Source organism: Dromiciops gliroides, chromosome 3 (genome assembly GCF_019393635.1).
Source record: "Dromiciops gliroides isolate mDroGli1 chromosome 3, mDroGli1.pri, whole genome shotgun sequence".
NCBI lineage: Eukaryota > Metazoa > Chordata > Mammalia > Microbiotheria > Microbiotheriidae > Dromiciops > Dromiciops gliroides.
The window spans coordinates 549,701,699-549,714,781 of NC_057863.1; the positions used below are offsets into that span (position 1 = coordinate 549,701,699).

A 13,083-nucleotide genomic window follows, 5' to 3' on the forward strand; every position below is an offset into this window, starting at 1 on the left:
TCTCACTTTGCCCCCGTTACTTCCTATCCTATGTGTGTGTGCATGCATACATGTTTATATATAAATACATATTTATGCATAAATATATATACATATGTGAAAATGTATATATACACATTATACACATATTTGTTGTTATTCAGTCATTTCAGTGGTGTCCCCAACTCTTCATGACCCCATCTGAGGTTTTCTTGGCAAAGACACTGAGTGGCTTGCCATTTCCTTCTCCAGCTCATTTTACAGATGAGGAAACTGAGGCAAACAGGGCTAAATGACTTACCATGGGTCATATGGCTTGTGCCTGAGGCCAGATATGAACCCAGGAAGAAGAGTATTCCTGATTTCAGGCCCAGCATCCTATCCCCTGCATGACCCAGCTGCCTATACATATGGTTCTTAGATATTTACATATTACCTTCCCCATTAGAATGTGAGTTTCTTGAAGGCAGGGATCACGTCTTTTGTCTTTCTTTGTTTACCCAGTGTTTGCCTGGTACACAGTAAGTGCTTCTTGTTGATGTGTCTTATATCTCCCCTAGTAGATAGATGGTAACCTTCATGGGGGAAGGGACTGTATTTACATTAATGTAATGGTTGTGAGGAATGAAGACAAAGGAGAGAACCAAGGGGCTTCATGAGTATCTTGGGCATCTCTGTGTAGGGATGGATGTCCTGTGCCCTAGCTCCTGAGTGAGTCTTGGGTCCTCACCCGAGTGCCCAGCTTCCCTGGCCTCTGACAATCAGGGAGATGCTTTGCCTTTCAGGAATGGCTCTCGGAAGTATCCCCCCCATTTGGTGGAAGTGGAGGCCATTCAGCACAAAACCACCCAGATTTTCCACAAAGTCTACTTTCCCGATGACACCGATGAGGTAAGCCTGAGGCCTGAGCAGCTTATTCGCAGTTGCCAGGGCCTTACCCACGTTAGACCATGGGAGGCAAGAGGAGAAAAGAGCTCTGGGATGGTTTTCATGGGACTCAGAGCAGGAAGGGACCTTAAAGATCATGCAATTGGAAAAAAGAAGGGGAAGTGACTTGGTTAAGGTGATGCAAGTAGTACTTGGCAGTCAGGATTTGAATCCAGTTCTTTTGACTCCAAATCCATTCTTCTTGCCATTGTTTGATTAGATTCTACAATCAACTTCCAATTGACCTTATTTCTATGTTCTCAAGTGTCGTGGGAATCAGCCTAGGAATTCTACTAATTCTGTTTTTTTCAGGGACTACATGAATACCTTTGTCCTTTATCTACTCTTCTATGGTAGGATTTCCCTACCTTTTCCTTATCATTCCTTCCCCTGTGGCCATGGCCTTCAAGGCCAAATGGATTTCCTTATCAAGGGCTCTCTCAATGTTACTTGGTTAAGGTCCTCCTCCTTTAGTCACTTCCAAGTCCTATGGCTGGCGTCCTTCATAACACCCACCCTCTTCTTACTGTTAGTATGTTGACTAAGTCAAACACAAATCAACTGCTTAGAAGTCAGGTCCTCACAGTATACAGGGCCACAGAAGAGTTGGAAGGGACCTTAGAGGGCTTCTAGGTGAACCCTTAAACCTCTTCTTTAGCATCCCTAACAAATGGCCAGCCAGCCTTCACTTACATACCTCCAGTGGGAGGCAACTCACTACTTCTCAAGGCAACCCATTCTACACTGGAAAAAACCTGTACCTTTAGATACTTATCTAATTATCCTTATCCTTTTGCTCATTCCAATACCATATGGAGCTCATGAGGAATTCACGCTGTGGCCTCATGGGGCAGGACAGACTTAATAATTAACAGACATTTTGAAAAACAAGTATTTGTTAAATGTCTACTGCATTCAAGGCCCTGTGCTTAGTACTAAGGACTCAGAGAAGACAAATGGCATGATCCCTGCCCTCACAGAACTTCTGTTCTACTACAGAGAATTGGATATGTGCACAAATAAGCATAGTACAGGATAGAGAATGATGAAGTGGACAGGAAAGGCCAAACATGGAAGCTCAAGAAAGAGAATGAGATTTTTAGAGCTTAGAGGAAGCTTTGAGTTTATCTGGTCCAGAATTGTACAGTGTAAAGAGTCAGAACTCAGAGGACCCAGACGGAAGTCCTACCTCTGACTGCCTTTGTGACTTTGGGCGTCAGTTTCCTCATTTGCAAAATGAAAGAGTTGGACTCATTGGCATCTGAAGTCCTTTCCAGTTCTAGAGCTACGATCCTCCTTTTACAGATGGGGAAACTGAGGCCAAGGGAGGTGAAGTCCAAGGTCTCATAGATGGTAGCGGAGCTGGGAACTGAATCCTAGGTTTTCTGATTTCTGATTTCCAGTCCAGTTCTCTTTCTACTATACTTCAGCCTTGGGAAATCAGGGAAGGCTTCTTGGAAAAGAGGGTACCTGACTTGGGTCTTGAAGTCAATGAAGAGGTGGAAAAGGCATGGAGTGGGGTGGAGGATAAAGGCAGAGCGGTGGAAGAGGACAGAAAGAGGACAGCGGTGGTTGTGGGGAGGACAACAACGAGACCACAATCAGGAGAAACCTCCTAGGACAAAACAACCAAGGCAGAATTATCTGAAGTTTTGAAAACATCCCCCAACTTTCTTGTGGCAAATGTGGGATGGGTCAGGGGAGGGTAAGAGAGGGCTCCAAATGAGTCTCCTGGGAAAGTGGTCATGTGGGGTATTGTTTTGGGGGAAGGGGTTGGGGATTGAGGGGACCCTGTTGGAAGGAGCTCTGAGGACATCTACTCTTCCCTCCACAAAGGCCTTCGAAGTGGAATCCAGCACCAAAGCCAAGGATTTCTGTCAGAGCATCTCCACGAGGCTGCTCCTAAAGGCCTCAGACGGATTCAGCCTCTTTGTTAAAATTTCTGACAAGGTGAGTCAGTTATCACTCAGTCAGTCAGTTAACAAGGATGGCTAGGAGCTGTGGAACATATCAGATTATGTAGTAGTTGGGGAGGTGGGAGAGGAGAAGGTGGTGAGATGGATGGTAGAATGGTGAGAATTCAATTAGGGCATCACTCAGTAAAATGCCAACCAGGCAATAAGTACAGCGTGTCTAGACAAAGGATGTGAGAAACCCATAAAGGAAGGGTTCGCTTCTTGTTAAGGATGATCAGGGAAGAGGAGCTACCTAATCTGGGCCTTGAAGGAAGGGAGGGAATTCCAGTTCAATTCAACATTCAGGTACCTACTCTGTGCTAGGTATTGTACTGGGGATACAGAGGCAAAGATGAAGCCATCCCTGCCCTCAAGGGGCCTATTTTCTCCTGTTCTAGCTGGGGGAGAAGACTGGGGGAGGGGAAAGGATTCATTCCAGGCATAGGAGATGCACAAAGTGGGGAAGGGCAGAGTGAGACTGGGAGGTGGTGAGAAGCCTTTCCGGAGCCCCTACACCATCATTACCCCCAGCACCACCAATCTCTGTCCCAGCCCAGAGTAATCTTTCCTTTCTAGGACTTTGCTTACACCTCTGAGTGGAAGTTTAGACTTATGTAGTCTATGTATGTTGGATCTGGTGTGTACATAAGGACAGCATAGGGTCATATGTTAGGGTGAAATGACCCAGTGCTCAAAGGTTAAGGTACAAGTCAACAAAATGCTTGATTGACATTACAAACCATGGCAAGAAGTGACATTTGGCACATGGAGACAATCCCTGTGGGTCAAATGGTTTCTCCTTACAGTTTCCATCATATAGGTAACATATGTACAACCTTTGTGTGTGTACACATGTGCACATGTATACACAACACACGTGTGTATGTGTACAGGTGACACACGTGTGTGCATGCAAACCTGTACAGAGCTATCTGAGAACCATGTGCTGTTTCTCTCTACTACAGAACATTATTACTTTGTATTTAACAATAGTTTATAATCTAACATAACGACTCTCATTTAACACATGCATTTACATACAAATATGTGTATATATAGTGGTAGGAAAAATGGAAACCTTAATCTAGAAACCTGGGACTTGTAGGATAGGTAGGAATGAAATGAATAGACATTGGAAGGGAAGGGACTCCAAGCAATGGTGTGAGCAAAGGCATGGGGGCAAGAAAGGGGATGATGGTTTAGCAATATAGTAAAGAGTCTATTTTGTCTAAAGCACAGGGTACACCAAGGACATTGGTGAGTGAGACATAAAGCTAGAAAGGGTGGTTGGTGCCAGACTGGAGAAGAATTTGGATCCCAGGCTAAAGAGTTTAGACTTTGTTCTTTAGCAGCGCTGGGGAGCCACTAGGGGGGTCTCAAACAGGGGAATGACATCATCAGAGCTGAGAACTACTGGGGAAGGGGAGAGATGAGGCAAGGGGACTGATTAGAAGACAATCAGAACATCCCAGGTAAGAGGTAATTCAGGTTTGATCTCAGGTAGTAGCAAGAAGTTGAAAACAGGGGTCTGCTGTCAGTCACCTTGTCCTAACAGAGATGTTTCTCTCCAGGTCATCAGTGTCCCTGAGGGTGATTTCTTCTTTGATTTCGTCCGGCACTTGACAGACTGGATAAAAAAAGCAAGACCAGTGAAAGATGGTAACATTCTGAGAATTTTCTAGAGCTGGAAGGGGCTATGTGGTCTAGCTTTCTCATCACCAGAGACAGCAAATGAAAGGACCTCAGCTTGCCCAAGGTCACACATTTTAAGAACTTGACCATCAGGGGATAAAAACCTACAGTACTCAACCTAGGGAATCTGGGGTTGGAGGTCTGTGCCTTATATGATCTTCCTAAAGGTAGCCCACACCTACTTATCTTAGGGGGTTTAATCAACTGCCTCCCTGAAACTGGGGGTGAAAAGGCCAGAGAAACTGATCTCTCTCAGGCCCTTTCCGGATGCTTTTATTTGCTATTCTTCAATGAGGATCAATACCATGTCTTAGCTAATCTTGGTATCTCATAGGGGACTCTGCACTCAGTAGGCTTAAAAAAATTAAATGTCTTTTGAATTGAACTCAGAACCTCCATGGTTTCCCCATGATATACCTATACTGTGATCTCATTGTTGTGGGTAGCCTTCCATGGGTAGAGATCAACACCCATCCATGCCTTCTCATTCCATTCTTCTCAGTCTTCCCATAAATGCCCCACAGACAGAAAATGTACTGAAGGCCTTTCTCTAAGGCAAGGCTTTTTAAACTTTTTCCATTCGTGACCCCTTTTTACTCAAGAAATTTTTGTGTGACACTGGGCATATAGGTATATAAAATAGATATACAAATCAAACATTTACTGCCTAATTTTTCATGACTCCCCCCATTCAGTTATGGGGTCGGGACCCACAGTTTAAGAAGCTTTGCTCTAGGGTACTGGGCACCAGGGTGGCCCTCAGGCTGGGCTATGAATCAGTTATCCCTTTGCTCTCACTACATGACTGACCCACCTCCCCTTCTGACCTTACATTTCCCGCATCATAGATTTTTACATCATTTCTTGCACATGAGACATCACTGGCAATGTACTGCCTCCTATTTAGAATGACCATGTTTCTCTTCATCCCTCTTTGAATTCGTTCTTCCTCGGCAATTAGATTCTTCATGAAATGAACTGTACAGTGCTTCACCCACTTTAAAGTGCTAGTTATTATTGTTGTTGTCGATGGAAGACTCGTGGTGGTGAAACAGTCGGGTTTTGTGTCAGGGAGTAACTTGGAATCACTGAAAGTGCAACACAGTTTACAAATGCTTAGAGTCTAGACCTGGCAGAGGGAGCAGAACCATTTCAACAATGCCCTTTAAATATTAAGCCTGCAGAGCACCAGGCTGGATGCCGGGGAGATACAGAGTTTATACAAAGTTTAGTTAAGACACAGTCCTTGCCTTCCTGTAGCTCAGTTTAATACACAAACAGATAAGTGTACATCCAATATTACCTGTTATGTGCATTGGAGAAATGAAGAGAAAGTGCTACATGAGGTTGTAAGGGGGAGGATTCTTAGCAGTTGGGGAAGTCAGGGAAAGCTTCCTGGAAGAGGTGGCTTTTGAATAGGATTTAAAAGAAATGTGGAGAATTACTAGCTGTGTGACCCTGGGCAAGTCACTTAACCCTCATTACCCCCCCCCCCATGTGGAGGAATTGACCAGGTTTTTTGGGGGGGGGATAGAGGGGGCAACAAGAGAAGGTATTCCAGGCCCTCATCATCTCCCCCCAGATTATTGTACCAACCTCCTAATTGGTCTCTTTGCCTCTTTGCCCCACTCCAGTCTATCTATCTTCCATACTCCTTACCTCTACCTCACAGAGTGTCTCTTTTCCTTTAAGATGCGTCTCAAGCACCATCTTCTGCATCAAGCCTTTCCTGATTCTCCCCAACACTGGTGCCCTGCCTCTCAATCCACTTTGTATTTTTTTTCTATACATTTATGTTCACTCACTTCATATGCATGCTGTATATATTTATATTAAGTACTTGTTGTCTCTCCCTTTAGAAGACAAGCCTTTTGAAGGTGGGGATTATTTCAGTCTTTGTATTTGTATATCTAGTGCCCCAGCACTACCTGGGACATAGAAGGTGCTTAACAAATGCTCATTTGTTGATTGACTGACTGATGAATTGATTGATTATGAACAACAGTAGATGCCAAAGCTGACAGTGACCTATGGCCCTCAAAACCCATAGGTTTCATTGCCAGGCTTGCCCAAGTTGACAGTGGGTCTGTCTTTGCAGGAATTGTGCCTTCTCTTACCTACCAAGTGTTCTTCATGAAGAAGCTATGGACCAATACGATTCCTGGGAAGGACCCAATGGCAGACTCTATTTTCCACTATTATCAGGTGAGCATGGGGGCATTCTCTTTGGATTGTTCTGTGCTCCTGGAGGGAGAGGAGGAGCTTCTCTTTCTTCCTAAACCTAGAGAAATTCTGAGATCTAAGGGCTGCTCAGTAATGGCATCTCTAGGAAGGCTTTTGCTCTTGGGAAAGGGATCCAGTGCTTAGCATAGAGTAGGCATTTAATAAATGTTTATTGATAAATTGATATGAAGACTGACCTGATTCAAGGCCACCTTCCCCCACCACTTCCCCTCCACCTAACACTCCCACCCTCACTTTCTCCGGTGAGCCTTCCCTTCCAGATGCTGAACTCTGTCATTGGATAGGGTTTGTTGTACCCATTTTATGGATGAAGAATCTGAGGCCCTGAGAGGGAGAGTGAGGGACAAGTGGAATATTTTCCAAAGAGTATCTACCAAAATAAATATAATATGTATTAAGTATAACTATAAAATTCTCTTTACACAAATAATAGGAGACAATTTGAGAGAGATTCATTGCTCATGTTTGGGCTGTGCTAATATAATAAAAATGATAATAATATGAAAATTAATTTACAAATTTAGTGACTACTAATCAAAACCAAGGGATTAATAAATAGAACCAGACAAAAAATTAAATTCATTTGGAAGAACAAAAAGTCTAAAATTTCAAGAGAAATAATGAGAAAAAGTACAAGTGAAGGGGGAGCATAGAATTACCAGACTTCAAATAATATAACAAAACATTAGTTACCAAAACTATTTAGTACTGGTCAAAAACCAGAAAAATAAATTAGTAGATCAGACTAGATAAGTAAGAAACAGAAGCAATTGAAGTGTTCCATTGTTTCTTAAACTCAGTAACATAAATTACTTGAAACTCGGGTTTTTTTTATAAGAACTGCTGGAAAAAAAATGGAAAGCATCTTGGCAGAAATTAGTTTTAGCTCCAAGTATTTTCCATAATAATCTCAGAATGGAAATAAAACCTAAAGATAAAATGTCCTACCATAAAATTAATTTTAGGAGATATGGTCTTATTTTTAATCTAATTTTTAGTTTTAATTTAAATTTTGAATTCAGAATTTAATTTATTTCAATTTATTTTCAGTTTCAAATCCTCTCCCTTCCATTTTCCCCTCAATGAGAATACAAGAAAAGCAAAACCCATCATATATATGTATACATGTTTATACATGTATATATGCATATATGTATGTATATGTGTGTATACATACATATACATATATACAGAGATCAACATGGAAGTTATAACTTGCTCCATTTTCAGCCTGGGCTGGGTTGCCTGTCCTTTTTTGTGGGGGAATCCTTTGGAAGAGCTGGAAGCTATAGAGTCATACAGGCCCCAGACCTCTTTCCCTTTCCCTGTGACTGACCCCTTCTTCCAATCTTTGCAGCAAGCCTGCCTCCTGAAACCAGGAGGTTTCCCGAGTTAGGGAGGGCAGGGCAAAAAGTTTATTTGAGCGCTGGGAAGACATGATTATGAAGAGAGGTAATGTAATCGGGAATGGGAGATGGGTTATAATCCCTGCTCCCAGGGACTCATTGTGCCAATGTTGAACTTAGACACCTGGTTAGCTTAACCCACTATAGCTCAGAACCCTCAAGCTCAAGAGATCCACTAGCTAAACCTTCCCCAGTAGCTGAGATTACGAGTGTGTGACACCACACTTGGTTAGTCAAGGGATATTAAATCTGAATAGGTTCACTTTTGGGGGGTGGTGTGTGAGGCAATTGGGGTTAAGTGACTTGCCCAAGGTCACACAGCTAGTAAGTGTGAAGTGTCTGAGGTCGGATTTGAACTCAGGTCCTCCTGACTCCAGGGCTGGTGCTCTATCCACTGCGCCACCTAGCTGCCCCTCTGAACAGGTTCACTTTTAAAACAGGACCCATGATTCCATTTGTGTAGGGAGCTTCCCATAAAGAACGTACTATACTCTACCTGTACAGATTGGCAAATTTTCTGCAACTCATGGTCTTAGCAGGTTCTCTAGGACAGTGACAGGTTAAATGACTTTCCCAAGGCCACACATAGCCAGAATGTATCAGAGATAGTAGGACTTGAACCCAGATCTTCATGACTCCAGATTCAGCTTACTCACATCATGCTACCTCAAAAGTTTTCAAAAGAAGAACTACAAACTATATAAATGACCCAATGAAAACATGCTCCAAATTACTAAAAGAGACATGCAAATGAAAACAGCATCCTACAAATTATCAGATATGTACAAAAATAGGAACAATGTTGAAGGGGTGTGGGAGAACAGGCATACTAATGCCCTGTTGGTGGAACTGTGAGCTGTCCCAATTATTCTAGAGATTAGTTTGGAATTATGCAGGCAAAATTATGTCCAGAGAGCCAACTGTTAATTTTCTACCTCAAAGGAGGGTAAAATCATGAAAGACAATATATACCAAATATTCATAGCAATTTTTTTGTGACCGCAAAGAATTGGAAAAAAAGTAAGTTTTCCATCAGTTGGGAAATGGCTAAAAATAACTCTCTACCATATGGAGATAACAGAATATTATCGTGCAGTAAGAAATTAAGATTATGTGGAATTTAGAGAAGAATGGGAAGATATGTATCAACTGATGCTGAAGGAAATAAGCAAAACCAAGAGAAAGATATATACATGACTACAACATGATAAATAAAGTCTAAGTAATTGAAAAACCAATGAGGGTCCTGGAGACCATACTTCCCCCTTTGTGCCATGTGGAAAGTGAGAGGGGAGAATTATTAGGAGGATAGATATTGTATACATTGTTAGATGTTGTTACTGTATTGGACTTATTTGATTTTAATTATTAGTCACATGGCAGGGTTTAAACAGGGCAGGGGAAGAGTTGAGATGACTATGATAGAAAGACAAAAATCAATAAATCATAGTTCTAAGAAAAAAAGAAATTTAACTTTGAATGAAATCATGAAGGGACTTCAATGCCTGCCATTAGGGAGGCATTGGACATTCTTGAAGGAAGGAGCCAGCTTTTCTCTTCTCCTTATCCTGCTGTCTCTTACAGGAATTGCCCAAATACCTGCGTGGTTACCATAAGTCAACCAGGGAAGAAGTCCTTCAGCTGGGAGCCCTGATCTACAGGGTCAAATTTGAAGATGACAAATCCTATTTCCCAAGCATTCCCAAGATGCTGCGTGAGCTGGTGCCACAAGACCTTATTCGGCAGATCTCTCCAGATGACTGGAAAAGGGTAAGCAGAACAATCCCTAGGGATAATGGATTCCCCTTCTCACATCCCACAGTGTCTTACACATACTAGGTAATCTATGTTTGTCGATTGGGAGTAGGGGTGGTTGAATGGGGTTGTTGGCATGAAGGAAAGAAAAATTAAGTCATTCTAATTTTTTAAAAGGAGGAGGAGGTAGATTATTCAAACTCTAGGCTTGTGATCTTGATTCCAATTTCTGGCAAAATTCTAGAATGTATTATTAAATGGGTGGTTTTTTAACAATTAGGGAAATTGTAATCCCAGAGCCAATGTTCATCAAGGTTGTTTATCAAGAACAGGTGGTCCCAACTAGCCTCACTTTTTTTTACAAGGTCACTGGACTGGTCCTATCAATTCATTGTGGTTCAATATACATTTATTAAGAGCCCATTGTGTGCAAGACACCATGATGGGTTCTGGGCCAGAATTTCAGTCACCAGATGATAGGTTTTTCTTAGGTATATCAATTCATGAAGATTGTCTATTAAGACTTGATCTGTATCAATGAAGGAAATACCAATACCAGTGAAATCTTAGGTCCAAAGTATTTAAGTATACTAGACTGGTAGTTAAGGGAATACCCTAGACATGCTGTACTTGGATTTCAACAAGGCATCTAATAAGATTTATCATTATCTTTTTATGAAGAAGATTTTGTGATTTTTTTTTTTTTGGTGAGGCAATTGGGGTTAAGTGACTTGCCCAGGGTCACACAGCTAGTAAGTGTAAAGTGTCTGAGGCCAGGTTTGAACTCAGGTCCTCCTGACTCCAGGGCTGGTGCTCTATCCACTGCGCCACCTAGCTGCCCCTGATTTTGTGATTTTTAAGATGGATAAATATGGGCTAGATGATAGTACAGGTGAGTGGATTTAGAACTAATTGACTTTTAGATCCAAAAAGTATGTTCACTTTTTGGCCAACCTAGAAGGAGGTATCTAGTGGAGTGTCCCTGGGATCTGGCCTTGGCCCTGTGCTGGGCAATATTTTTATCAGTGACTTGGATTACATCATAAATAACATAATAATAATAATACCAAAATCTGCAGGTCACACAAAGCAGAAGGATAGCTAATCCTTTGGAAGACAGAAGTTTAAGTGCCTTCCCACTCAAGATGTAACATTATAAATGCTAGTATCATTGCTGCCCTCCCTACTGATATAACTTACGTTTCTTCCCATAGTCCATTGTGGCCTATTTTAACAAGCATGCAGGGAAGAGCAAGGAGGAAGCCAAGCTGGCCTTTCTGAAGCTAATATTTAAATGGCCAACGTTTGGGTCAGCTTTCTTTGAAGTGAAGGTATGAACTTTGTCTCTTAACTGACCTTCCCGGGGCTTGGAGGGAGGTGGGAGGCAGGTCTTGTTTAGAAGGAGCGAGGAAGAGATGGGGTCTGCGACCCAAGAGAAGAAGCTAAAGAGAACACTATATGTGACAACAATAAAGAAACAAAACTAACACTAAAGAGTAGATGAACTAAAATGAAACCTGATGAGCAGTTTCCAGCCCAGGGGATAGGAGATGGAAAACCCTTCCTCATGGCAGAGAGAAATGAGAACTTGTGTGCAGAATGCCATTCACTGTCAGGCATGGTTTCCATGTTAGTTTTGCTTACATTTTTTTCTGTTACTAAGGAGTGTCTGGGAGTATATATCAGGTAATAAGTATGATGTAAAAATCACAGGCCATCAATACAACTTTTTTAAAAAGTGGAGAAATTGGGGTAGCTAGGTGGCTCAGTGGATAAAGCACCAGCCCTGGATTCAGGAGGACCTGAGTTCAAATCGAGCCTCAGACACTTGATACTTACTAGCTGTGTGACCCTGGGCAAGTCATTTAACCCTCATTGCTCCAACCCCCAAAAATAAGTGGAGAAATTAAGTAGGGAATTAAATAAACATTTATTAACTGTCAACTGTGTGCCAGGCACTTTGCTAAGTTCTTTATAAACATTACCTCATTTGATCCTCAGAACAACCCTGGGAGGTAGGTGCTATTATTACCCCCATTTTACAATTGAAGAAATTGAGGCAGATAAATGACTTGCCCAAGGTCACAGAACTAGTAAACATCTGACCCCAGATTTGAACTCAGGTCTTCTTGACTCCAAGCCCAGCATCAATACACACAATGCTTCCTGAAAACCTCATCCTCTGAGATTGGAGCAAAGGAGGACAGGGGGAGCAAAAACAGAGTGGTTTTGAGAGATGAAGGAGGATGGATAGAGGAGCTCAGGATGTATGACTTCAATCTTCTCAGTAAAGTAGGAAGCGGGGTCATCTGATGAGACATAAAGGAACATAAGTAGAGGTGAGGTTTAAAGAGAGGAGAGGAAGGTAGTGTGCTAGACAGAGTAGAGAGCCCTGGCTCACAGATCAGAGGACGAGTTCAAATCCTGTCTAAGATGCTCATTGTGTGTGACCTCAAAGCTTCCCTAAATTCTCAATTGTTTCACCTGTGAAATGAGGACAAAATGTTGGACCAGATGGCCTCTAAGGTCCCAATAATTCTAGAATCATGGTGTTATGATCCTATAGTTCTAAGATTTGGAGTAGCCTGGGTTAGAAATGTGATGGGGAATCGGAAATAAGATGAACAGGTACAGTAAAGGCCCAGGCAACAGAAAATTGTGAGGGAGAGCCAGGGAGCCAGGTTTTGTAACTCTCTCCTGGCTCCCACTTTTAAGCATTGCTGGGAGGCTCCCAGTTGCCAATCCAATCCAACTCAAGAAGCATTTATTGTGGCTACCTCAGTGCTAGGAACTGAGAGAAAAAGCAAACAATAGGCCCTGCCCTCAAGGTGCTTACAATCCACCAAAGGATTATAATATGTAAACAGAGATGTACTGTGTGTGATAAGTGAGGAGGGAGAGAACCCTAACAAGTAGGGGGAAATCCAATGAGATAACAAGTGCAAAGAGCTCTGCAAATCTTAAAGCTCTATAAAAATGCTAGCTACTATTGTTGTAATCGTTATCATTATTACTATTCAGAAAGACTTTCCATAGGTAGCACGTGAGATGAGTCTTGGAGGAAGCTAGAGTATCTAAGAGGTGGAGATGAGGAGGGAATACAGGAGATGGAGTTTGGAGTTGAA

At 42.2% G+C, this 13,083-nt stretch overlaps 1 protein-coding gene across 1 annotated transcript in view; it reads left to right on the forward strand.

Annotated features, from left to right (window-relative positions):
- Positions 1-13,083, forward strand: part of MYO7A (myosin VIIA) — a 185,590-nt gene that overhangs the window by 160,253 nt on the left and 12,254 nt on the right. The window contains 6 exon segments of the mRNA XM_043994596.1: positions 765-870; positions 2,743-2,856; positions 4,433-4,520; positions 6,652-6,758; positions 9,788-9,973; positions 11,173-11,289. Coding sequence (XP_043850531.1) covers positions 765-870; positions 2,743-2,856; positions 4,433-4,520; positions 6,652-6,758; positions 9,788-9,973; positions 11,173-11,289 — 718 coding nt within the window.